Below are 26,433 nucleotides of genomic sequence, written 5' to 3'. Positions count from 1 at the left end.
TTTTTTTTTTTTTTTTTTTTTCACTCTGTTGTCCAGGGCTGGAGTGCAGTGGTGCTCTCTGCGCACTGCAGCCTTCACCTCCTGGGTTCAAATGTTTCTCCTGCCTCAGCCTCCCAGGTAGCTGGGATTACAGGCACCCACCACTGCACCTGGCTAATTTTTGTATTTGTTTTGTTTTGTTGGGGTTTTTTTGAGATAGAGTTTCACTCTTGTCGCCCAGGCTGGAGTATGGTGTGATCTCGGCTCACTGCAACCTCCACCTCCCAGGTTTAAGCGATTCTCCTGCCCCGGTCTCCCGAGTAGCTGGGATTACAGGCCCATGCCACCATGTCCGGCTAATTTTTTTGTATTTTTAGTAGAGACAGGGTTTCACTATGGGCTGGGGTGGTCTCGAACTCCTGAACTCGTGATCTGCCTGCCTTAGCCTCCCAAAGTGCTGGGATTACAGGCGTGAGCCACCACACCTGGCTGATCTTATTCCTTTTTATGGCTGCATGTTATTCCACAATGTCTGATATGGTTACAGCTAGTTTCTGTATTGTCAGTAGAGATGGGGTTTTGCCACATTGGCCAGGCTGGTCTTGAACTCCTGACTTCAGGTGATCCACCTGCCTCAGCCTCCCAGAGTGCTGGGATTACAGGCGTGAGCCACCGTGCCTGGCCCTATATAGTTTATTCTTACATTCTTAAGCTGGAAAAAAGTTACTTAAGAAATCATAAGGTAAAGAAAATGTATTTACTATCCATTAAGTGGACGTGGATTATTATAAAGGATCCCCTCTGTCTTCATGCCGAGGAGAGAAAGGAGCTTGGTCTCGCTGTCTCGGGTAGCAGAGGCTGAAGGAAATCCATATATAACTCCACTTGCGTAGTTCCAACCCATGTTTTTCAAGGGCTAGCTGTGTACGTACATTTAAAGAGTGGTATTAAACCACATCCTATACCCCCCACCCAGGCCCAGCTGTTCCCTCCTCCCACCCTGAAATCCGCCACGGGCCGAGCCTTGATTGCATCCTCACCCCCTGCCACCCGCTCTGCTGTCCTGATGACTTGAGTGAAGCTGGCCCTTCCCTCTGTTGGTTTCCTCAGCTGTGCTGCATCCCCTGTGCGTGTGACTCTGACTTCCGGAAGGAATCGTGCTGCGGTGCCCTTCTGTGGCTTGCTGCTTTTCTTGCTATTCAATGTTTGAAGTCCATCCAGCTGGAAGGATTTGCTCATTTTTCCCCACCCTCATCTTTTGCAGATGGTCCTCGGGGCACGGCCAGTTGGGGGCCGTCGGGCACGACAGTGCTCTGAGTGCTTGTGGGTATCTGCCAGAGCCAGCCCAGGCCCAGGTGGAAAGGGTGTGTACCTGGGACCCAGGTGGGCAGGTGACATCCGCAGAGTCTGGTCTTTGCTCTGTGAGGTTCAAACAAGGTGTGGCAAGAAGCCAGGCCCTGGGCGACAAGTGTGAGCAGATGGGAGACGGGCATGGGCATGGTGGGCAGTGGGCGAGCGAGCGAATGTGCCTGGTGCCACCAAGCAACACTGGGCCGGGGCATGCCGGCAAGCTGGGGTTTGTGGTCCTGAATCAGGGAGGGCACCTCAGGTGAGCGGAGCAGAGGCAGCGGGCCCTGGGCAGGGTAGGAGAGGCTGGTGCTGAAGACCTGGGGCCCTGGTGTCACACATGGAGTGGGAAGGCCTTCGGGTCCAAATTCCATCTCTGCCCTTTCATGGCTTTGTGGCCTTGGGCTATTTTTTTAAGTCTGGGTTTCTGCGTTTTCATGTATGAAAAGTGGTGAGTCGGCCAGGCACAGTGGCTCACGCTCGTACTCCCAGCACTTTGGGAGGCCAAGGTGGGAGGATCCCTTGAGCCCAGGAGTTCAAGACCAGCACAGGCAACATGGTGAAACTCCATCTCTACCAAATAGAAAACTAAAAAATTGGCCGGGCGCGGTGGCTCAAGCCTGTAATTCCAGAACTCTGAGAGGCCGAGATGGGTAGATCACAAGGTCAGGAGATCAAGACCATCCTGGCTAACATGGTGAAACCCCATCTCTACTGAAAAAAAAAATACAAAAAACTAGCCGGGCGAGGTGGTGAGCGCCTGTAGTCCCAGCTACTCGGGAGGCTGAGGCAGGAGAATGAACGTAAACCCGGGAGGCGGAGCTTGCAGTGAGCTGAGATCCGGCCACTGCACTCCAGCCTGGGCAACAGAGCGAGACTCCGTCTCAAAAAAAAAAAAAAAAACTAAAAAATTAGCCGAGCTTGGTGGTGTGCGTCTGTAGTCCCAGCTACTTGGAAGGCCAAGGTGGGAGGATCCCTTAAGCCTAAGAGGTCAAGGTTGAAGTGAGCCAGTATTGCGCCACTGCACTCCAGCTGGGGCCACAGTGAGACCCTGTCTCAACAAAAGTGGCAAATGAATTTTCCCTTGCTGGGGTCATTGGGCATGTGAGGATAAAGCATATACCATCCGTAACCTGTCCCGTCGGTGTTCCTCAGACACTGGGAAGCATTATCAGCAAATAGCGAAGTTGCTTCACGCGTCACCTGAGTAGGCTTGTGTATGTATGTCCATGTATTTGGAGGTATGAGGCCCAGATTGTGATTTAACTGCGGGTTGTGAGTAGCGGAGTGGGGTTTGCAGGTGACAGCAGCATGATCTGGCGATAGGTGCAACTTGCGGGTGAGGGAAGGGGCCATTCAGAGACTGGGGAGGAGGTAGTGAGTTTGTTGTTTGAGGGTGAAACAAGAGGATACGTTTTCGACCACTGTCAGTACACAGGCCACTGCCACACGTGACTCTGTACGTTTAAATTCATCAAAAGTAAGTGAGTAGTTTAAAAATCAGTTTCTTGGTCGTATTTCAAGTGCTCCATAGCCCCGTGTGGCTGGTGGTTGGCTAGAGGCCTGGGCAGGGACTTCCTCACCCAGGAGTAGATGTCTGGAAGCCAACCACTGCCGGGCTGCGTCCTCCCTGGGGTTTCGCAGGAGGGAGTCACCTTGTGTGCTTTGGATCCTCGCAGGTGGAGCTGGAGGTCACGCTGCCGGGAGAAGGCAAGGATCGCATTTTCAAGGTGTCCATCAAGTGGGTGTCCTGCGTGAGCTTGCAGGCGTTACACGATGCACTTTCAGGGCGGCTGCCCAGCGTCCCTTTTGAGACGATCCAGGCCCTGGACGTGGTCATGAGGCACTTGCCATCCATGAGGTGAGGGCGCCACACGGGACCAAGGGTGGGGGGAATCCCCTGCGGCTCCGAGGGTCCCCTGCAGAGTGAAATCTGTCCGAGGAACGGCTCATTCTCGGAACCAGGGTGGGAATGGTCACGCAGGTTTTCTGTCATGAAGATAACACAAATGGTGCTAAGGTGGAAACAGTGTTAATATAAACGTAAGTCACCAGCATCCTCGGCCTGGCCCGAAAATGTGGCCCCCCTATTTGTGCGCACGTCGGTGCCTTCGTGTTCCGCGCAGCCCTCTGCCCCCAGCACTTTTCTGTTCCTCTCTTGCCCTTGCACCTTGGGACTCATGATAGGAAAGTAATGCTGTTCCCAGTTTCGTGCTGCACGCATGTCCGCAACTCTAGGGACTGTCACCGCTGTTTTTTGTGACTGTTGGGGACGTCTTTATTCTCAGGATTACTCTTTTACCACAAATTGCCACGCTTGCGATTGCTGGGAGAGGATGTAGGGACAGTTTAAGGGCTCACAGTCTGCCCGGTTGCTGGGCAGAGGGTTGTGCTAATTTCCTGAGTCCCCCGCTGTTGGAGGAGCAAGGCCAGCTCAGCACATCAGCCCTCAGTTTCCTGCCCCGGAACACCTGCCCTCACACTGGTGCCTGGGAACAATTTGAGTTTTCAAGTTTCATCTCTTTCGAACCAAAGCCTAAACCAAAACAAAGCCCCACACTTACAAACCCCAGGACTGACCAAAGCTTTAAGATTTGAGGAGAGTGTTGCGGCTTCCCTCATGGAAGAGAAGGTGCTTCGAGGTCATGTGTAAGATTTTTAGAGGGACCATGGTGTTCTCAGTCTTCAGGCATGGGAGGAGGTGACCAAATACAGGACAGGCTCTCACTCCCAGCAGGAACACACCTTCCCCCATGTGTAATCTGTCTCTGCTTTGAACTATCGGTAGAGGAAGGCCGTAGGTATGTGGAGAAACAGTCTAGAAGGATGATTGCCAAAATGGCATCTACTTTTTCAATATAGAGTTGCAGAGATGACTGTGATTCTTTTTTGAATTCCTTTGGATTACTTCCATTAATTTTATAATCAGGGCGGAAACTGTCGTTTTCATTTTGGGATAAGAAGGGCAGTCGAGGCAGGATTATTAGCACGTCTCAGGTGGAAAGGGAAAGGGCCACGGAGGTGGTTGGGTCAGCGCAGCCCACAGGTAGGGAGCATTGAGGCCCACAGCATGTTTTCCCTTCAGAATCATTAGTGACGGCGCCTCCCCGGCCACCAGGCCCCTCAGTGCCCGTGCAGCAGGCGAGGCTGCTGTGCTGGAGAGTGTGTCTGCTTCAGTCGAGTGGCTCCAGCCGGGCCAGCACAGCATCCCTCGAAGGCCCGGAAGAGGTTGTGAAGCCCTCAGGCTGGCCCTTCCACCTCCCGTGGAGGAGCCCACAGCAGGCAGGTCCAGGGCCTCGGAGCCTGCCTGGGGAGCCGCGGCTAAAGGAGCCGGCGGATACTAGGTCATGGGTGGACAGCCACACGGCCAGAAGCGGCACATCTCCCCACGGCTGAGGCTGGGCCTGGCTGCGGCTGGCATTTGGCAGGTGCCCACTTCCACCTGCACTTGGGGACACAGGCCCAGTGAAGTGAAGAGTAGACAGTGAGGACAGTAAGGCGAGGCAAAGCCAGGACAGGGAGCCTGGACCAGAAACACACCAGGTCCCGGGGGTTTGTGCTCCACCTGTGCGGTGCGTTTAAACATCTTTCACCGTTCCCCAGTGAGGCCACGGGTCCCCCAGCCTGCTGCCATTACAGCGTCCCGCACAGCAGGCCATGCACACAGGCTGGAGTGCCGCGTGGTAAACGTGGATTTACAAGGACGGGAAACGGAACTCTGATGAGGGTGTGGTGGGCGCAGGCAAAGCCCACCCAGAGGCTGCTGTTCCTTCTGGAAGACGCATCTGACGGGTGGTGGGGTGGGGTCTCTTGGTTCCAGGTACACCCCCGTGGGCCGCTCCTTCTTCACCGCGTCCGAGGGCTGCTCCAACCCTCTTGGCGGGGGCCGGGAAGTGTGGTTTGGCTTCCATCAGTCCGTCCGGCCTTCTCTCTGGAAAATGATGCTGAATATTGATGGTAAGCAGTGCCCTGGGTTCTTCACTGCAGGGCAGGGCTGGGCATGGGCTGGGGGTCAGGACCCCGGTAGGGGGATGGCTTGTGGCCAGCTCCACGCATGGCCTCTGTCAGAGCCGGCGCTGCTGCGTGACACCTGGCCGGTCTCACCTGCAGTGCTGGGTGGGTTAGGGCAGTGGCTCTCAGGCCAGTGTGGAGCCACCAGGAGGTCGCACCCTCAGAGGCTGTGGTCAGGGGCTGAGGCGAGCCTAAGGATCCCGCTGTTCTGTGCAGGACATCCGCTGCCCTCTCTGTGAAAAAGACGAGAGTGAAGGCCAGCGAAAAGGATCGGTCTTCTCATTTGGGAGTTCGTTATTATGAAAAGCTCTAGAAAGGAATGAGAATTTGATCTTGCTCAGTTATACATTTATTGAAAAAGAATTACATAAAAGGGAATGGTGAATTTCAGAAATATCTCCACCAGAAGGTCCCCAGAAAATCCTACCACACTGGCTTCTTTCTCAGAGGGTGTCGCCCTGACCAGAGGGAGGGTCAGCAGCTCGGGCCTGGGCTCGTCACTGCTGGCCTGCCCATCTCTGGGCCCGAGGCTCGCCTCGGTAGGGAGTGAGAACCCCGGCCGGGTATCCCTGCCATGGCTGGCCTGGCCTGTGAGGCCCCTCCAGGACTATGGGCCTGTCCAGCATCCCCGGACAGGGGATGCTTAGGCCTTTGCCTCTGTCTTTTCTCGCCTACAGTGTCGGCAACAGCATTTTACAAGGCACAGCCAGTAATCGAGTTTGTTTGTGAAGTTTTGGATTTTAAAAGTATTGAAGAACAACAAAAACCTCTGACAGATTCCCAAAGGGTAAAGTTTACCAAAGAAATTAAAGGTAATGAACTGTCCGAGCACACCTGGCTAAGGGCTGGGAGGCCCCTTCCCGGTCTGCCTCCAGGGCCGCATTTGGCAGTTCTGGTTCTTCCGTGCGTTTAGGGAGATGGGGGTGGCGGAATTTAGCCATCAGATGAAGCAGCACGGAAATGAATTAGACCCATTTCCCAGAGCAGGAGTGGGGCTTCCTAAATAAATACAACCCCGTGGGGTGGAGGTGAGGTTGAGTTTGGGGAGTCAGTCACGTCTGAGTCATGGTATCAGGACTAGAAGCAGCAGTGTGGCTGTGATCAGCATTTCATAACGCTGGAACCGAGGATGCATTTTCTTTTGTTTTCATTTCACCTTACACAGCCCGGCAGGGATCTGTAGCCGGTCAGCCTGCTTTCTACTCCAAGAAACTCAGACTAGGGGGTCTGGGACTTGCCTGGGGTCCTTCTACCCATCAGCAACGGAGTGGGTGCCCGCCCCTGGCTCCACAAACCCTGCCCGCTGAGCCTGTCCTTTTGGAAGGCCATTTGCAGGGCCATTCGCAGTACCCATGTTACCACAGTGACCCACGGGGGGCACAGAATAGCACGAGGGTGGACACCCGACGCTCTGAGCTGAGCCTCCCCCTACCATGTGGTATTCTTGTAGGGGAGATGGACCTAGCTAGGGTGGCCTGGGGGTGACCTGTGGGTCACCCTCCCTAGGGGAGCCCTGCAGCCCTCTGGAGCCCCCGAAACCTGAGTCCGCAGCCACATTCCTATGAAAACTGATTCTCGGGAAGTGGCGCTTGCACTCAGGTGGGGACAGCCCAGACGCTGATGCCTGTGTTCTGTGTCCCCAGGTCTAAAGGTGGAGATAACGCACTGTGGGCAGATGAAGAGGAAATACCGCGTCTGCAATGTGACCCGGCGGCCCGCCAGTCACCAAACGTAACACGCCCTTCCTTTCAGACTCTCTTGGCTGGGGCCCCCAAGGTCACCCGACAGGCACACTCTGGAGCCATAATTCTATGCCCATTCTCCGGAAAGGACCATTTCATGCTGTTTTTCAATCCCCAAATTGTCCTTTCCATGGCTCAGTAGATTCCAAACTTCACCAAAGTTTGTGAGGCGTCTCCTGCCGTCACCGTGCGGAGGCCCTGGCTGCCGAACCGGCCTGGTCTGCTTTCCTTGTCCTGTCCTGGGGGCTTCAGGCCTTCTGGGCACCGGGAACGCGCAGCATGTAAACGGCTTCCAGGGTCGCCACGCTCTGCTGGAAGACGCACAGACCTTTCTGGACACCTCCATTCGTCCTGACTCCTGCACACACTGTGGCGTTGTGGGTAATTTATGAGTAGTGACGCCTGTAGGTATTTGTTTCCCAACTCCAGAAACAAAATGAGAATTTAGGGGCTCGGGAACATTCCAGATAACCCAAAGCACGTGACGTGGTTTTCACTCCCAGAAGTGCTCTGAATGTTTGCTCCTCATACGTCACCCTAAAAAGCAAAACCAAATGAAAAGCAGCGTGGGGGAAGGGACCCCGGGATGACCTCGGCCTGAACAGCCCTTTTGCCCCTCAGATTCCCGCTGCAGCAGGAGAGCGGGCAGACGGTGGAGTGCACGGTGGCCCAGTACTTCAAGGACAGGCACAAGTTGGTTCTGCGCTACCCCCACCTCCCATGTTTACAAGTCGGACAGGAGCAGAAACACACCTACCTTCCCCTGGAGGCAAGTCACCCTCTTCCTGTGATCTCTGGGGGCTTGGGAGGGCAGCGTTCCAGGCTGGAGCATGCAGCTTCCAGAAACTGCTGAGGCTCCAGTCAGGTACAAATGGCACTGCTTCTGCTGCTGCAGGAACTTGGGTGGGTTAATGGGCTTTGTTGCACCTCGGTTTTGCCTTCAGTAAAATGGGGTCCGCAGCTCTCTTGTGGGATTGGTGTGAGCCTTGACTGAGATTGTGTGTAACGCACCCAGCAGGCCCCGCAGCCAGAGGCAGGTGCTCTGTCACTGCACGCTTGCGTCATTCACTCTCCTCTAACATCACGACTCTTTGAAAAAATCCTTGCCTTGGGAAGGGGTCAAATTCCGACCCTGAGCCATGTGCTGTAACTCTTCCCTTGGTGTTTAGATTCTGGCACTTTGCTGTCGTTCAGGCAGGGCTGGGCAGCTCCAGTTCCTTGTCCCATAGGTAGACGTCTTTCACACCTGCAGCCGCTTTCATGCCCACAGCCACCGAAGACTGGAGAAAGCCCAGAAGTACTGGTGTCAGGACACAGCCCCGCTGACCTGGTGGGCTGGGCACAGAGGCTGTGGGGTCTGTGTGTTCGCGTGACATGGGGTTTACTTAGCAGGGATTTCTGTTGTGAAGTGGAAGGCCGTGGAGCAGCCCCCATAGCAGACACCTGCATGGCGCTTCATAGCCCAGGGACGAGACAGAGACGGTCCCCAGCAGAGACAGGCCACCAGACCCTGAGCCCCCTGCCTGCTCCCCTGGTCACACCAGTGCGGCACTGATGGCCTGTCTCTACGTCCTCTTCGCAGGTCTGTAACATAGTGGCAGGACAAAGATGTATTAAAAAATTAACGGACAATCAGACCTCAACCATGATCAGAGCGACTGCTAGGTCGGCACCCGATCGGCAAGAAGAGATCAGCAAATTGGTGAGCGTCAGTCCCGGGCAGGGCCGCCCTGTGGAGTCCAGTCCGGTTGCCCTGGCACAGAAACCTCTGATGCTTGGAACAGATGCAGCTGCTAGAGAGATGGGAGGCCCCCACCCACTCCGTGCGTTTTCTTCTTCCCCTTTGCCAGATGCGAAGCGCAAGTTTCAACACAGATCCATACGTCCGTGAATTTGGAATCATGGTCAAAGATGAGATGACGGACGTGACTGGGCGGGTGCTGCAGCCGCCCTCCATCCTCTACGGGGGCAGGGTACGTGCGGGGCAGCGGGGACCATGTGGCTGCGGGGCATGTCTCTGCCCCGTGACCCCTCAGGTTCTGAGCCATCAGCCGCAGTGTAGACTGTGTTCCATGCAGGAGAATCCTTTCTACTCTGGGCTGAGCCTGTAAAAGGTGTGAGACTTCATAAAGGAATGACTTTCCTTGGGCCTTTTTAAAGTTTTTCAGAATTACCCTTAATGTTTTCAGAAGATAATTTTTATTATCCCATGAAAGTTGAGAGAGCACCATTCTTCGCATGACGGATGCTCACCGAGGGTCGAATTATTTCCCAGAAGCCTGTACTGCTTTTGTATTCTGTAACTTTTGCTTTGGGGGTGTTTGGTAACAGTTTTTTGTCCTTGCTAATTTAACTGCTAGTTTTGTTTGTTTTGAGGCAGGGTCTTGCTCTGTCACCCGAGCTAGAAGGCAGTGGCATGACCATAGGTCCCTGCAGCCTCTAACTCCCGGGCTCAAACAAATCTCTCGCCTCAGCCTCACAAGGAGCTGGGAATACAGGCGCATGAGCCACTGTGGCCAGCCCTTAACTTCTCCTTTTTATCAGTGTGTAACCAAAGGTGTCCTGAGCACTAGCCCTCCAGCGTCGCTTCTCATTTCCTCCTGGGCAGACCCTCGGGTGTAAGCACACCATGTCTGGTGGGAGGGTCCAGAGGTGACCACACTGGGAGGGACACCAGGGCTCTGCAGGGCCTTAGTGTCAGAGGTTACTGACTTCCTTAAGCACCTGGCATCTGTGTAAGGGTCTGCCTAACCTTTTACACCCTAGTTTCTACCTAACAGAATTTTACTCTCATCCTCAGGACCTGGAATGAGGTTTTGGTTTGTTTTTTGTTTGTTTGTTTTTCCTATCTTATTTCAAACTATAGGTTCTGGGCTGGGCGCAGTGAGTGGTTTGCATCTGTAATCCCAGCACTTTGGGAGGCTGAGGCGGGTGGATCACTTGAGGTCAGGAGTTTGAGACCAGAAACTCTGTCTCTACTAAAAATACAAAAATTAGCCTGGAGTGGTGGTGGGCACCTCTAATCCCGGCTACTCAGGAGGATGAGGCAGGAGAATCACTTGAACCCAGGAGGCGGAGGTTGCAGTGAGCTGAGATCACACCGCTGCACTCCAGCCTGGGTGACAGAGCAAGACTTGTCTCAAAACATAAAAAATACTTTAAACAAAAAAGTTGTTTTTTAAATGTTTCAGAATTCAGATTTAAAAGAATTAGAGGAAAAAAGTCTCTTTTTTCCCAGTTCTCAGTTGCCCTCTCAGGAAGCAATTGGTGTTCTTTCTCCTTTGTAAAATCACCCAGGGATGATTCACCCCTTTTTGTGAAAATAATAGCATTACCTGTATTTCTGTGCCTCGCTGTTTTCTAGCTAACATTTCCTTAGAGCTCACTGAGAGGCTGCTGGCCGTTCTGTGTTGCTGTGCGTGCGTGTCTTGTCCTCTGGCGCTGTTGCGTGGGACGCCATTGCGTAGGGGTCTGTGTCCCTGGTGGTGGGCACAGCCACTCCTTGTCTCTCTGAAGCGAGTCTGAGCGAGGCCCTTCAGCCCTCCTTGGCTTGCTTGTCCCCCCAGGCCCCAGATGCTGTATAAACACAGCCCAAGCCCAGGAGGAAGAGCACATGATTCCCTTTCATGAGTCGGGGAGGAGACTCCAGAGAGGGCAGAGGAGTGCCTGCCCCCGTGGGGAGAGGGGGCTTTTGAACCCAGCGCCGCTTCACAGCCCTGCTGGCTTCTTGGAAGCCGCCTTAGCAAGGGCAAGGGCAGTGGTTGTCTGAAAACCAGAAGAGCTTGTGTAAGCCCACCTTACAAAAATCTCAGAGTGTAGGGATTAAGAGAGCTTGTAGACGGGGTGCCACAGCTCATGCCTGTAATCCCAGCACTTTGGGAGGCCAAGGCAGGAAGATCACTGAGATTAGGAGTTTGACACCAGCCTCTGGTCAACATGGTGAAACCGTGTCTGTACTAAAAAATACAAAAACTAGCCAGGCGTGGTGGCATGCGCCTGTAATCCCAGCCAACTCTGGAGACTGAGGCAGGAGAACTGCTTGAACCTGGGAGGCAGAGGTTGCGGTGAGCCGAGATTGTGCCACTGCACTCCACCCTGGGCAACAGAGTGAGACTCTCTCAAAAAAAAAAAAAAAAAAAAAAGGCCGGGCGCAGTGGCTCACACTTGTAATCCCAACACTTTGGGATGCCAAGGCGGGCGGATCACCTGAGGTTGGGAGTTCAAGACCAGCCTGACAAACATTGAGAAACCCCTTCTCTACTAAAAATATAAAATTAGCCGGGCGTGGTGGCACACACCTGTAATCTCAACTACTCAGGAGGCTGAGTCAGTAGAATCGCTTGAACCCAGGAGGCGGAGGTTGCAGTGAGCCAAGATCGTGCCATTGCACTCCAGCCTGGGCAACAAGAGCGAAACTCTGTCTCAAAAAAAAAAACACAAAAAACCTTGTAATTTGTTTGAGACAGTCTTTCTCTGTTGCCCTGGCTGCAGTGCAGTGATATAGTAATAACTCACTGCAGCCTTGACCTTCCAGGCTCAAGTGATCCTCCCACCTCAGCCTCTCGAATTGCTGGGACCACAGCCACACTACCACACCCAGCTAGGTTTTTAATGTTTTATAGAGATGAGGTCTCACTATGTTACCCAGGCTGGTCTTGAACTCCTGGGCTCAAGCAGTCCTCCCACCTCAGCTGGGATTACAGGCGTAAGCCACCACACCTGACTGAGCTTGTAATGCTTCTGTTAATACATGAATACATTTTTCCAGATCTCTAAAACATTTTAATGTGAGGAAACATTCCTGTCCCCTGCCCTACCTACCCCCGGTCCATTGTTAGTGCAAAAAAACAAAATGTCCTTCAGAAATCAGTGTGTACAGCAGGAGTTCTCGACCAGGGATGACTTTGCCCCCCAGGAAACATCTGGCAGTGTCTGGAGACATTTTTTATTGTCACAACTTGGGGGTGAGTGGGATAGTCTACAGGGCACAGGACAGCCTCGTGACAAAGAATCACTGAGCTTCAGATGTCAGTTGTGCTGAGGGCTGAGAAGTACCTGTATAGTAAGAGCCTGTGTGTGTGTGTGCGCGTGTGTGTGCATGTGAGTGCGTGTATGTGTGTGTGTGTGTGTGCGCGTGCACTCCCTGTCTGGAGCCCCAGGCTGTCTGTGAGACTCTTGCACACAGGGAGGCTGGTGGGAACAGGCAGAAGTTATAAAAATATAGGAAGCAAAGCATTTATTTCTATCATGTGTTTGATTTCTACAGCAGGCATTTTGTATGAAATGTTTTCTACAGAAAAGATTTTGTACGAAAAATGTTTTCTGCTAAAAAAACAAAACCTCTACAGAGTAAATGACAGCAACTCAGGCACAGCCGCATCCTTTAGTGATGCCCCCAGGCCTAGGAGTGCCTGTCCCTCCCACAAAGGACCCTTCCTGGCCCTTCTCTTGAGAAGCACTTGAAGCTGGTTCAAAGATTCCTTAGGCGACAGTGCTCAGGTCTGGTCCTTTCTAGCTGAGAGCTGACAGCGTATTTGCACAGCTCGCCTTTCTCTTCTCGAGTGGAAGTAGCTCCCATTTCCGACACAGCTGCAGGCAGTGGCATGCTGAGTGGAAAAAGCTACGGGCTCAGTCCCAGCTCTGATCTCCCCTTCCCACGTCACTGATGATAGAGGAGTGGAAGTGAGAGAAAGCTCGGTATAGAACAGGAGACCTTCCTGTAGCATGGCAAGGCACTTCTGTTTCTCCAGGCTACTCATGAGGTTGGATGGAGCTTTGGGCCTCCCTCCTCCTGGCTTAGCCCCCATCTGTCTGTTCATCACTTACCCATCCATCCATCCATCCATCCATCCATCCATCTATGCATCTATCTCTCCATCTCTCCATCCACCTACCTACCGTATCCACTCATCAACCATCCACCCACTCACCTTACTCACCCATCAACCATTTACCCATCCACCTTTTGCACCCATCAGCCATCCACCCACCCACCTTATCCACCCGTCAACCATCCACCCACCCACTTTATCCACCTATCAACCATCCACCCACCCATCTTACCCACCAATCATCAACTGACCACCCACCTACCTTATCCACCCATCAACCATCCACCCACCCATCTTCCAGCAGCCCATCCATCTACCGATCCTGCCAGTTGTCTGCATCACTAGGCAGTTCAGATACAGGAGACAGCACAGAAGTTCTTTCCCTGAGGAGCCATTGTTGGTCAGGGGGACCAGCAGTGAGAGTGACAAAGTCTGAGGTTGAAGGAATATGTTTTCCATTTTTTCTCACCTGGAACCTTTTGCCATTTGCAGAATAAAGCGATTGCGACGCCTGTCCAGGGTGTCTGGGACATGCGGAACAAGCAGTTCCACACGGGCATTGAGATCAAGGTGTGGGCCATCGCGTGCTTTGCCCCCCAGCGCCAGTGCACAGAAGTCCATCTGAAGTAAGCCCTCCACAGGCAGAAGCTCCAGCCTGGGGGTCCTGCCCGATGGGCAGCTCGAGTGACCACTTGCAGGACTGACTCTGGCTGGGGCGGGGGTGAGGGCACTGGCATGGGTTTTGGTGTCAGGGTTCATCAGCCTTTCCCTGTCAAATACCATTGCCCGGGCCAGGGCAAGACATGCTGGCCCCATCGGTGCCCCTCTCACTCCTGGGACCTACCCTTGCAGTGAACATGGAGAAGTAGTGCAGACCACAGACAAAACCAAACAGGATCTGAAGGAAGTTTATAAGGAGGGGCAAAAGAGAGAATTGGATTCAAAGAACTCCAATTATTTAAAAAAAACAATTAGCTCCATATTTGTGTAAATTAGAAGGAGAAAATGAAGACAGAATCAGGAAGAGATGGGCACAGTGGCGTAGGCCTGTAATCCCCAGTACTTTGGGAGGCTAAGGCAGAAGGATCACTTGAGGTCAGGAGTTTGAGACCAGCCCATCTGTCCAAAAAATACAAAAATTAGCCAAGCGTGGTGGTGCCACACCTGTAATACTAGCTGCTCAGGGCACTGAGGCTGGAGAATCGCTTGAACCCGGGCGGCGGGTGTTACGGTGAGCCGAGATCACACCACTACACTCCAGCCTGGCGAAAAAGCAAGACTCCATCTCAAGAAAAAAATAATCAGGAAGAGATGGTGAAATAGAGAGGTGGAGAGGCTGTGAGTAGTATCTTCCTTCCCAGACAAGGGGAGTGATTAAGAGGAGAAAAGCTTTGGTTCAGGTCTCTGGCACCTGCCCCGGTGAGCGCCGGGTCCTCTAGGAAGCCCAAGTGCCATGGAAGGGCCTGCCCTCACCCAGGACGCTCGCCTTGGCCAGCACAGCCATGCCAGGTACGGGCCCAGTGGGACTGTGTCGGGAGCACACAGCAGGGTGGCTTGTGCCTTTTTGCCAAACTTCAAAGGGAACATAAAGTCTTTGCTTCCCTGCTCTGTAGGGGCAGCAGGAGAGGACTCCAGCCTGTAAGGTGTAGCTGGTCCCTTGACAGTTCCAGCAAAGGCTGGCTGTGAACGGGCATGGCCCTGGGAGCTGATGTCTTGCTGGCAAGTGGCCATCTGTCCTTCTGAGGCCACCTCTTGTCCACACTGCTGGCAGAGGAGGTGGAAGCCCAGAGAGGATGTTTGGGAAGCAAACTAAAGTAGGTTAGTTCTGAACACGGGGTCGCCTCCTGCCCCTTCTTCTGTCCTTGGCCCCTTGCTTCACTTTGGCCTGGAGCTGAAGATACGGGTGGACACACACGTGTTTCTTGACCTGATCTAATGTACAGGAAATTGGACACTGGCTGGGTTGGAGTGCCTTGTCCTCGCCCTTATTGTAGAAGGTGACATGATTCTTAGTCTTCAGCTTAAAATAGAAGCCGCTGCCCTGCCTCGCACCCCGCCCCAGCTTCACCAGGCCGGCCGTCGCCAGCTGCCACCACTCCTTGGGCTGTGGGCTGTTGTATTTTCTCTCGTGATGATGTCATACAGTCCAGGTTGTGCCCATCAGAACAACTGGGGGAAAGATCCAAAATGACAGTGAGCTGAAAATCTCCCTCCCTCTGACAGTGCTGGTCTGCGTGTGGGGAGAACGCTGGCCTCCTTCACCGGAGCTCCAGGGGCTGCTCGGCCGCTTTACGGGCACAGCATTGCGTCCGCACTGGGGCCGCCACAGCGGCGAGGCAGCGTGAGCAGTTTAAAGGCTGTGCTGTGTTACGGTAGCAAGTTAGCTGCGAGTGACTTTCGAGTGCGCTTGCGTGTATGTTGAGCACACTTAACCTTTCTCATGAGGCAGTATGTGTTAGGAGATGTGGCTCTGAATTCTGGCCTCATCCAGGACTTTAAGAACAACTTTGACCTCAGTGAAAGTGCTCTGGGCTTTGTAAAAATGACGCCCCTGTGTTAGAGCCTCTGGTCGGCCTGAGTTCTCCACCATTCCCTGTGCACTGTAGTGAACTGAGCCTTCTCCTGCAGGTCCTTCACAGAGCAGCTCAGAAAGATCTCCAGAGACGCCGGCATGCCTATCCAGGGCCAGCCGTGCTTCTGCAAATACGCACAGGGTGCGGACAGTGTGGAGCCCATGTTCCGGCACCTGAAGAACACGTATGCAGGCCTGCAGCTGGTGGTGGTCATCCTGCCTGGCAAGACGCCCGTGTACGGTAGGTGTGGGTGCTCCCGCTGGCTGTAGGGAGCCGTCGTGGTCTCCATGGGTGTTTGTTCCTGCCTAAGCCCCTCTGTGTTTCTGCTGCACTGAGAAAGGTGATCCTTTCGGGCCTTTCAGGAGGCTGAGAAGGAAGAGGTGGGTTCTGATCACTGCCAAGTCTGTGTTCAGGGCCTCCCCGTCGTCCTGTATGATGCTGTGGTCGTGGGCAGTCAGCACCTTAGGTGGCACAGGCCTTGGCACACGGGTGGGCACCCCATCCATCACACAGCATGCGTGTCGGCTGGATGGAGGAGCGTTTGTTTAACGCACAGAGTGTTGCACCGGGGTCAGCTCCTGCTCGGGACTCAGCCCATGTGGAACCTCTGTGCCCACCTCAGAATTCTGTGGCGTTTTGCCAAAGTCCATGCCAGGGGTCACCCACAGGGCCCCACGCCCAACCACAACAGATTATTGACATGTAAAAGCTACACTTCTCTAAGTTCAATGTCCCAAAAAAAGAAGGGAAGAAAAAGCTATTGGTGTTGACATCCTGCTAACATTGTCCTGGGGTCACCGTTTCCCCAGACCTGCCCAGTGAGCAGCTGACCGGTTGCTTCATGAAAGAGACCAGGAATAGCGGGGGTGGGTCCATGGAACTCTTTGATGTCAGGTTTACATCTGCCAAGGATTTTGAGGGTGCCAGTGTTTTTATTTTTAACCACCAAAGCATTTGCTTGCAGCCAGAGCACCGTGGAGTGACCTTCCTTTTTTCCTTTTTTTCTTTCTTTCTTTTTTTTTTTTTTGAGACAAGGGCTGGCTCTGTCTCCTAGCCTGGAATGCAGTGGTGTAATTTTGGTTCACTGCAACCTCTACCTCCCGAGTTCAAGCGATTCTTCTGCCTCAGCTTCCCGAGTAGCTAGGATTACAGGCACACACCACCATGCCCGGCTAATTTTTGTATTATTAGTAGAGATGGGGTTTTGCCATGTTGGCGGGGAGCAGGGTGATAACATGGGAAGAACTCCTGGCCTCAGGTGATCCACCTGCCTTGGCCTCCCAGAGTGCTGGGATTACCAGTGTGAGCCACCGTGCCCAGCCAGTATAAGTGGCCTTTCTAAGCAGGAGAGCCAAGTCCTTCCTTTTAGCTGGGCTCTTTCTCTCCTGCCCTGGGGCCCCTAGGTGAGGCATTTAAATGGTTTTGTTGATAAATTGGAGGGATGAGATAGACTCACTCAACTTCCCTTTGTGAGCGGGGGGAAGCCTGGCCTGGGCAAGGCAGGCACAGCCGTGCTGGAGTCTGGACTCCAAGGAGCCTGGCATCCCCCTTGGGGCCAGTGACCCTCTTCTATCGCCGACCTCGGACAGAGGGGACACGCAGAGCTCAGCACAGCTGCCATGGTTGCACTTGCCAGATGGGGGCAAGAGGGCTGGTGGCGGCTGCTGCTCCCAGGGCCAGCTGAGGAAGGGGCGCCAACAGAGCTGTGTGTGCCTCTCATGCCCCTTAGCCGAGGTCAAGCGCGTGGGAGACACAGTGCTGGGGATGGCCACGCAGTGCGTGCAGATGAAGAACGTGCAGAGGACCACACCGCAGACCCTGTCCAACCTCTGCCTGAAGATCAACGTCAAGCTGGGAGGCGTGAACAACATCCTGCTGCCCCAGGGCAGGTGAGGTCCAGCCCCTTTACCTCCGCCTGCGGACCCAGGCACGGCGGGACGCCTGGCAGGGTGGGGTGCGGTGTGCAGGGGACATGGGGGCAGAGTCCCCTCACCTGGGCCCAGCACCATCCTGGCCACAGCAGAGCAAAGATGTTAGACATAGATCTGGCTGCTCACGCTCTGCTGGGGACCAGGGGCATCTGCAGGAATTTGAGCATTGTGGCCAGGTTTCCAGACAGAGAAATTCGTGCCTCGAATCCCAGTGGGCAAGGCAGAGCAGAGCATGCCTCGGATGGCCAGGAGATGGGCTTCCCTGGCTCAGCAGCAGCAGCTACTGTGTGGACCACGGCACCCCCATGCTTCCCACGCCAGGCTGGTCATGGATGCTGCGTCGTGCTGGGACTTTGGACTGAAAAACTCCTCATGGGAGCACACGTTGGCAGCTCCCAGACCAGGATAGGATGTGTGGCCAAGCGCTGGCCACCCGCCTGCCTCAGAGGTCCAGGGCTGACCGCCGGGGACGGGAGTTGGGGGCGATGGAGCTGCACCCTCTTCTGGCACCTCCTGACCGGCTGAGTGTCCAGCTGTTCCAGGGCAGGGCCAGGTTTGCTTCTTCCCTCCTCCAAAGCCACCAACCTGTGATGTAGGCAAGAAAGACGTCTCCGCACAATGACAGGCATCTTTGCCAGCCCTGGCAGTTGTCTTAACATTTGGAAGACGACAACAGAGAATACGTAGAATCAGATTATTTGTGCATTTGTGCAGAAGGGAACTGGAGGCTGTAGGCAGCCCCTGTGGTGTGGACCTGTGGGAGCTCCCAGTCAGCGGTGGGGCTCAGCTGATAAAGCCATCCTAAGCCAGGCAGTGCACTAAGTCTGCATCACTGGCACACCGTAACAGAGTTAAGAATCCTCAGTGAAACTGCCTCAAGGCAGTGACCCTCTGTATTTGGAAAGTGGGGCGGTGGTGAGCCCCCGCTGTGTACACAGGCCTGGGCTGGGTCACCACAGTGTCCTCACACCTGAGCAGCTCTTGAACCCCAGCGGGGCTTGTCCCCGGAGTGTCCTACTCAGCAGGACTGATGGGGCCGAGAATTTCCACCGCTAGCAAGTGGACACACACAGTGTCACTGCTGCTACACGGGGGACCAGGCTTTGAGAGCCACCGAGTTACACGCACCCAGAAACAGTCTGTTGAATTCATCAGGGAGCAGGGTGATAACGTGGGGAGAACCTGGATTCTGAGGGGAACGGCTGTGAGCATGAGTGCGGGCTCTGCAGTGAGACAGGCTCATGGGAATGAGCGACGACCAATCCTGAGCTGGCTGGGAACTGCAAGTGCTGCTCCTCAGTCAACAGGTTCTGTATTTATTGAGTACCTCCTGTGTGCAGGGAGTTTGGGCCATGAGCGTACAGCACCGGGCCGGAAGTCCTGGTGGAGGCACCCAGGTCATGAGTGTATTGTACAGGCGGCAGGTGCACAGCACAGCTATGGGAGGGCCGTGAGAGCAGACAGGAGACAGGTCCGCCCACGTGCAGTCTGGGGGCCACTGGGGAACCAGGGCTCCCTCGGGTGAGCTGGGGCCGTCGGAGGCACCCGACTAACATTATGGCCAGCTCTGGCTCCATGAAGCCGAGAGGGGGTGGTGGCCTGGGCCAGGCCAGGGCAGTGGGAGCACCTGGACTCTGAGATGTTTTGAAGATAGAGCCCTGGGGCTTGCTGGCAGGTGGGATTGGGCTGTGTGTGAGGGAAAAATCAAGGCCCTTGGCCTGGGCTACAGGAGAGACCCGGTCGTCGTTAGACGGGGAGGCTGTTGGGAGGGTGAGCACCAGGCGTGGGTGAACTGGACCCCAACAGCCTCTGCAGAGCATCTGAGTGCGGGTGATGAGTGGATGGATGTTGGGAACCAGGAGGCTGGTGTCAGGGGAGACAGGATCCAGGAATCCTTAGCAGACAGGTGGTATTCCAAGCCCTGGGCCCTGGAGAAGGCTGGAGTTCACGGCCTGGAGAGAGAGGAACCAGCAGCGGAGATGGGAGAGGCTGGGGCAGGGAGGCTGGCCGCAGGGCCCTAGGCACCAAGGGAAGTGTGTCCTGCAGCGAGCCAGGCGCAGCAAGGCCTGAGGCTCGGCCGTAGGTCTGGGTGATGCAGAGGTCATTGGTGACCTTGGGAAGAGGAGCCTTATTGCTATGGCCGTGAGAAGTCTGACTAGAAGGGGCCTGGGAGCCAGCGCAAGCAGTGATGGGTTCAGCTGAGACGGAGCTCTGCCGGAAGGCAGGCGATGGGAGTGAGAGGGTGTGGGCGGGGAGTGAGTCACAAGCACGTGGGGAAATGGATGCTGGGAGAGGGCAGCAGAGGCAAGGGCCCCATCTGCCCGGTTTCCAACAGGCAAGGCTAGCAGAACAGCCGCTTCTGATACTTCTTGATGTTGCCTGCAGCAGCCGAGCAAGGATGGGTGGGGTGCGGGGCGGTGCACTCTCAACCCGGCAGCAGAGTGGGGAGGGAGGTGCTGTCACCACCTCCGCCTTTCCCGGTGAGCCTGTCCCTGCCCCCATGCATGCTGACTCCCGAGGGTCACCGCTGGGGTACATTCAGGGTCTGGAAGTTCTCCATGGGGTGGTTTTGCTGCCAGGGGACATGTGGTCATGTCTGGAGACATGTTGGGGTGTCAGGCTGGACGGGGTGCTACTGGCATCCAGTGGGTGGAGGCGAGGCATGCCTCTCAACGCCTGCCCATGCTCGGGACAGTCCCCCGCCCCAAGGAAAAGCGAGCTGGCCCGGCGTTGGTGGTGCCGAGGGTGGTGGGAGAAGCCCTGGCGTGGGTGTGGCTGCAGAGGGAGTAGAAGGTGGAAGGATGAGCCCTCGTAGGCCTGAGCCGCAGCCTCAGCAGCTGTCAGCCCCCGGCCTGTCTGGTCTGGAGTACGCTCCACCCAAGCCCCCCAGCCCCCGGCTCTTCTGAAGCAGATTTCAGATCTTGTATCATTTAATCTGCAAGGTTTTTAGTATTCCTGTTAAAAGATAAGGATTCTTTTCAAAAGCGTTACCATGATACACTGACCACCTCCAAAAGGTGATGGTGGCACCTACTGGGGTCGGAGGTCCAGACGTGTCTCACCATGGCCCTTGATGCCACTCCTCTCCACAGGCCACCAGTGTTCCAGCAGCCCGTCATCTTTCTGGGAGCGGACGTCACTCACCCCCCCGCCGGGGACGGGAAGAAGCCCTCCATTGCCGCCGTGAGTGTCAGCGCTTTCCCATGGGTCTTCCATTGACAACGTGTGGGACCCTGTCGAGGTCCCACTGCCACAGTGTGGCCAGGGGTCCTTCCTGAAAGGCATGGGGTCTCACTAAGCGGTAGGGACAGCCAGGGTAGTGTGGGAGAGAGGTGTTTGGAGGGGGCACTATAATAACACAAAGTAAGTTCCAAGAAGCAGTCAGAGGTGGGGCATAGGGGCGCATGCCTATCCCAGCCCTTTGGGAGATCTGAGGTGCAAGGAGGCCCCCTGCACATGGGGGCCTGACTGGCGGGTGCTAGCCTGGGGTATGATGAGCCCGTGCCCCCACAGCATGAAAACTCTGGCTTTGGACCCAGCCCCAAACCTCAGACAGGCCCGTGCTGCTTCTATTTTCTTGTTTCTCTTGGACAATGAGCTTCATGTTTCAGAACTTTCTTGGGTGTAAAATGAGGAAACAAATTTTGACCTCATGGGAGAATTAGGAAATGATGTGGTTAAGCCCCTGGCACAGTGTCTAGCACAGAGTAGATGCTCAGAAATGCTGCCATTCCAGCCTAGGCAACATGGCGAACACCCATCTCTCCAAACATAGCTGGGGGTGGTGGCGCACGCCTGTAGTTCCTGCTACCTAGGAGGCTGAGGTGGGAGGATTGCCAGAGCACAGGAGGTCGAGGCTGCAGCGAGAAGAGATCGTGCCGCTGCACTCCAGCCTGGCCAACAAAGTGAGGTTTTCTCTCAAAAAAGAAAAAAGAAAATGCTACCATTATTATTTCATTAGTTGGGAGAGAATATGGAGCAGGAGAATCTATCTGGGACACAAGGAAGTCATTTGAGCTGCCCCAGGTGGAAGAAAAGCAACCTGGTATGTGCTCTGGTGTTACTCAGGGCACACTCCTTTAGGAAATGCACACTGCATCAACTCATTCCTGCCGCTTGGCCCGATGATCACAACCCCACCACTCCCACGCATACACCGCTGCTCACTTTGTTGAGTCAGTTTTTTGGTGGTTGTTTTGTGTTTTGTGTGTTTTTTTTTTCTTCTTCTTCTTTTTTTTTTTTTTTTGAGACAGTGTCACACAGGCTAGAGTGCAATGGTGCAATCTCAGCTCACTGCAACCTCCGCCTCCTGGGTTCAAGCAGTTCTCCCGCCTCAGCCTCCTGAGTAGCTGGGATTACAGGCACCCGCCATCATGGCTGGCTGAATTTCGTATTTTGTAGAGAGAGGATTTCACCATGTTGGCCAGGCTGGTCTCGAACTCCTGACCTCAGGTGATCTACCTGCCTCGACCTCCCAAAGTGCTGGGATGACAGGCGTGAGCCACCGCACCTGGCCATGCTGAGTCATTTTCGGCCCTTTCCTCTGATGGTGAAGCACCGCATGGCCGTCACCGAGGCACAGCTGGGCACCAGTGTGCCAGGAGGAAGCCAGGCACAGGGGGGAGCCCCCGAGGGTCCTGCAGCTGGCTCTCCCCTGTCCCCACCTCACCTGGTCCCCATTAACTTTGTTTTTTTCTGTACAAATGTTATAAAGCGTTCAATTATATCTCTGGCTTTTGGAGCCTTGGGCTGTTTTTTTGTTGTTGTTTTTTGTTTGTTTTTCAAGTTTTCAGAAACAGAGAAATCTGCGTGTTTATCCCCTATCCCCACAATTCTCAATCAATAGGAACAGATTTCTTTTATGTTAATGTATTTCTGTTTATACCAACTGGAAACATTGCAGAGTTTATTTTTCTCTTGGTTTAAGAAAAAAATTATAGCCCAAGGCAGGACAAAGGACGTGGAATAGTGGGAGAATTAACTGGGAAAGAACTTGTTCTGTAAGGATTTATGAAGAGGGAGGCAGATTGCCAAGAAGCAGTTCCTATTTTTCAGTGACATGAGAGGTTTTATTTCCATCCGTGTTTTTGAAAGTAAGGACCTCACCTTCCCCAGCCAGAGGGTGGGGCGGCATGTGGAGATCTACCCGGTTCCCTCCATGGGCTGGGCCACCTCATCCCTCACGCTCACTTGGCCCCCTACAGAAGAACCGCAGAGCCGTGCTGGGCTCCCTCTGCCTGCCCTCTTTGTGGCTGGCACCTTCCAGTGGCTGCTTGCCTGGCTGGTGTGCCTTCGGGATGCTCTATGTTGATGTGCTTGTAGTTTCTTTGGAAGAAATAGGGACACCCCCACCCATTGCCTTCTTTGGACTGATTAATTCAGCCACATCTGATCCCAAGCAGAGGATAGTTCTAATCTGTTTTTTTTTGTTTTTGTTTTTGAGATAAAGTCTCACTGTGTTGCCCAGGCTGGAGGCGGTGGTGCGATCTCGGCTCACTGCAACCTCTGCCTCCTGGGTTAAAGCAATTCTCCTGCCTCAGCCTCCCGAGTAGCTGGGATTACAGGTGTGCGCCACCACGCTGGGCTAATGTTTGTATTTTTACTAGAGACGAGGTTTCACCATGTTGGCCAGGGTGATCTCAAACTCCTGACCTCGGGTGATCTGCCCGCCTCAGTCTCTGAAGTGCTGGGATAGAGGTGTGAGCCACTGCGCCTGGCCAGTTTTTTTTTTTTTTTTTTCTTTTTTAACTATGTAACTTGGCAAACTTTTATACTTTAGGAAGTATTTACGAACACTATTGCCAGACACCGAAAGCCTAAAGGCTGTGAGTTCACACCCAGCCAGCCATTGTCACTTTACTGTGATGTGAGTTCCAGGGTGGGGACACTTCTTGTCCCCATCTTCCCGAGAGTCCAGGCACACACCCAGGAGAGGAAAGTTTCAGGAACCCTTGACCATACTCACTGCCTGTTCCTGCAGGTGGTGGGCAGCATGGACGCCCACCCCAATCGCTACTGCGCCACTGTGCGCGTGCAGCAGCACCGGCAGGAGATCATACAAGACCTGGCCGCCATGGTCCGCGAGCTCCTCATCCAGTTCTACAAGTCCACGCGCTTCAAGCCCACCCGCATCATCTTCTACCGTGACGGCGTCTCCGAAGGCCAGTTCCAGCAGGTGGGCGCCTCTTGGAACCGCCTCTCCCCTTCTCCAGGGTCTGTAATTCACCTGTTTGTGCAGCAGAACCACACTTGGTGAATGGCAAGAACGATGTGGCTTTCATTCAGCCACAAGGCTGATCTGGTCACAGCATGGAAGGGGGTCCAGGGGAGGAGATGGGACACGAGGCTGTCCAGACCCTGACACTGAGGCAGGACAGAGGGAGAGGAGGAGGGGTGGGCATGGGCCTGGGGACCAAGAGATGAGGGAGAGACGCTTGAGTCCAGCTGACTCGCAGAGCAGAGCTCCATCTGGGGGCTTCCCAAGGGCCTGGCTTTGCCTTGCAGCCTGTGGAGAGCTGTCGGGTGTCTCTGCAAGGCAGGGAGCTCATTGCATCTGGGGACACCTGTCTGCAGTGTGAGAGGTGTGGAGGCAGGGCCAGGAGGAGGGATAGGTGGCAGCTCTTTTGAAGGTAGGGTCGCCAGGATGCAGCCACTGTCTGGATGTGGAGAGAGGGATGGCCATAGTGGGTCACTGCCGGGTCTGGACAGGCAAGGAAGCCATCACAGAGGGGTGGGGGGAGTCTCATTGCTGTCTTTGGTTGAGAGCTTGTGCAGCACCCCCAGATCAAGGTGACCTGTGGGCAGGAATGAGTCCATCCTGGCCTGGAACTCAGGCGATGGGTGCCTTGAGTGTTTCTCCCGTTGACTAGAGCCGATTCCTCCCCACCTCTCACCATGTCACACGGTCGCTTCCTTGGGGGTGTTAGCGAGAAAAGCAGAAGAAAGCTGTCCCGGACCTGTTGGGGGAGGAGCCTCACACAGTGGGGTGGGAAGACATCCTTGGTGGCTGCCCCAGGAGCTCAGGAACTCACCCGCCTTGATCAGGAGGCTGGATGGCACGCAGCCCAGCTCCCGCTTTGCCTTCCCAGTCCAGAGTGGAAGCAGAGCTCGTTCCCGAGGCCCATGGCCTCCTGGGAGGACAGAATGGATACACCTTGACCGGCCAGCCCTTCCTGGCTGGAGCCTGCCCTGAGCTTCTGCAGGAACTTGGCCTCTGCGTGTGCTTTCTCGGCACAGAGCCCAGCCTGCACCCCTGGCCTTGGCCATGCCCCTTGCACACACAGAACCTCCTGGGCCCTCCAGGGGAAGTGTTCTTCCCATTCCTGAGTGCCAAGCCCTCTCCTCCTGCATCCAGGCCTCCCTGCAGAGAGGATGGTTTCTGCCCTCCTGTGTTTTCACCTCACCGCGAATACGCTCATTGTCTCAGAATCACCACGGCTGGGAGTTCTAAACCCAGAACCCATGCATGGGACCGTTGCTCACATGCACTGCCATCTTTTAGCACGAGCTTTTCCCCTTCCCTGCCCCTAGGTTCTCCACCACGAGTTGCTGGCCATCCGTGAGGCCTGTATCAAGCTGGAAAAAGACTACCAGCCCGGGATCACCTTCATCGTGGTGCAGAAGAGGCACCACACACGGCTCTTCTGCACGGACAAGAATGAGCGGGTGAGTTTCTGCACGACTCCAGGCACGGGGCACGGTTCTCCCCTCAGCCCCACACCCCAAGCACGCTCACAGAGAACCTGCTGGCCACAATGCCGCCGTCCCAGGCGACTCTGTCCTCCAAGGGGCTTCGTGGGGATCCAGGTTTAGGCACTAGAGAAGGCTGTCCTTGCTTTGGTAAAGTCTTTTCTGTTGTTGTTTTGGTGAGTTTTCTTTTGTGTTGTTTTGCTTTAAGATGGGGTCTGGCTCTGTCACCCAGGCTAGAGTGCAGTGGTGCAATCGTAGCTCACTGCAGCCTCTAGCTCCTGGGCTCAAGTGATCTTCCCACCTCAGCCTCCCTGGTAACTAGGACTAAGGCATGCGCCACCACACCTGGCTAATGTTTTTTTTTACTTTCTATAGAGACAGGGTCTCACTATGTTGTCCAAGCTGGTCTCAAACTCCTGGGCTCAAGCCATCCTCTTGCCTTGGCCTGCCAAAGTGCTGGCATTACAGGTGTGAACCACTGTGCCCCACCAAAAAGTCTTCATTTATAAGTCCCGTAGGCCTAGTCTAGGTCTAGGCACAAGATGTCACTTAGCTAATAGATTAGCAAAAGAGGCGGCTCTGAAAAGGACCGTATTAGAAACGGCAGCACGGAGCTGTGCAGTCGTACAGAATTGGCAGAGTGGCGCAAACTCGGACCCCCCGGCAGGTCCCTGTGGCAGGGCTGGAAGGTGTTGCTGAGGGGGGAGGAGAGATGGCGGCATTGAAGCAGCACGGCTCATCTCACGGGTGTTCTGGAAGGAGAATGTGGAGGAGCAAGAGTTGCAGATAGAACAGCTGAGAATTCTCCACAGCTGACGAAAGCTAGGACACCCAGGTTAAAAGTGTTCTCCATGTTCCTAGTAGGATAAGTAAAAATAAACTTACATCTATCCACATTGTGCTAACTGTCTAATGTCAGGGTAGCTGCCTAAGGAAAGGGACCTGCCCATAAAGGAGGCCTTGGACTGGACCAGAAGACCTTGACCTGGCCAAGGCAGGGCCAGAAGGCAGAGGGTTAACATCCACTCGGCACCCAGGAAAGAAACTGAGAGTGTTAGACTCCCTACAGGCACGCCCTGCAAGGACACAGGGAAGGCTTACTGTGCAAATGGAAGGCGAAACAGAACTTCAGCGTCACAGTGAGGAAAAAGGGTGTTTCATCACAGTAAAAGGAATCCTTCACCAGGACAGGCGTGGTGGCTCACGCCTGTAATCCCAGCACTTTGCGAGGCCGAGGCAGGTGAGTCACCTGAGGTCAGGAGACTGAGACCAACCTGGCCAACATGGCGAAACCCCCTCTCTACTAAAAATACAAAAATTACCCAGGCGT

At 54.6% G+C, this 26,433-nt stretch overlaps 1 protein-coding gene across 1 annotated transcript in view; it reads left to right on the top strand.

Moving 5' to 3' along the window:
* The window catches only part of AGO2 (argonaute RISC catalytic component 2), a 90,731-nt gene that overhangs the window by 46,087 nt on the left and 18,211 nt on the right, over positions 1-26,433 (top strand). Inside the window, exons 4-16 of the mRNA XM_017895119.1 lie at positions 3,006-3,187; positions 5,147-5,283; positions 6,015-6,149; positions 6,981-7,068; positions 7,701-7,848; positions 8,662-8,781; positions 8,930-9,052; positions 13,403-13,536; positions 15,539-15,723; positions 17,213-17,372; positions 20,507-20,597; positions 23,395-23,589; positions 24,945-25,079. Coding sequence (XP_017750608.1) covers positions 3,006-3,187; positions 5,147-5,283; positions 6,015-6,149; positions 6,981-7,068; positions 7,701-7,848; positions 8,662-8,781; positions 8,930-9,052; positions 13,403-13,536; positions 15,539-15,723; positions 17,213-17,372; positions 20,507-20,597; positions 23,395-23,589; positions 24,945-25,079 — 1,833 coding nt within the window. The remainder of the gene's footprint in view (positions 1-3,005; positions 3,188-5,146; positions 5,284-6,014; positions 6,150-6,980; positions 7,069-7,700; positions 7,849-8,661; positions 8,782-8,929; positions 9,053-13,402; positions 13,537-15,538; positions 15,724-17,212; positions 17,373-20,506; positions 20,598-23,394; positions 23,590-24,944; positions 25,080-26,433) is intronic.

The sequence above is a fragment of the Rhinopithecus bieti genome, unplaced genomic scaffold (assembly GCF_001698545.2).
Source record: "Rhinopithecus bieti isolate Rb0 unplaced genomic scaffold, ASM169854v2 scaffold_25940, whole genome shotgun sequence".
NCBI lineage: Eukaryota > Metazoa > Chordata > Mammalia > Primates > Cercopithecidae > Rhinopithecus > Rhinopithecus bieti.
Note: the sequence above shows the minus strand (reverse complement) of the source record. Positions and strands in the feature narration are given on the sequence as shown.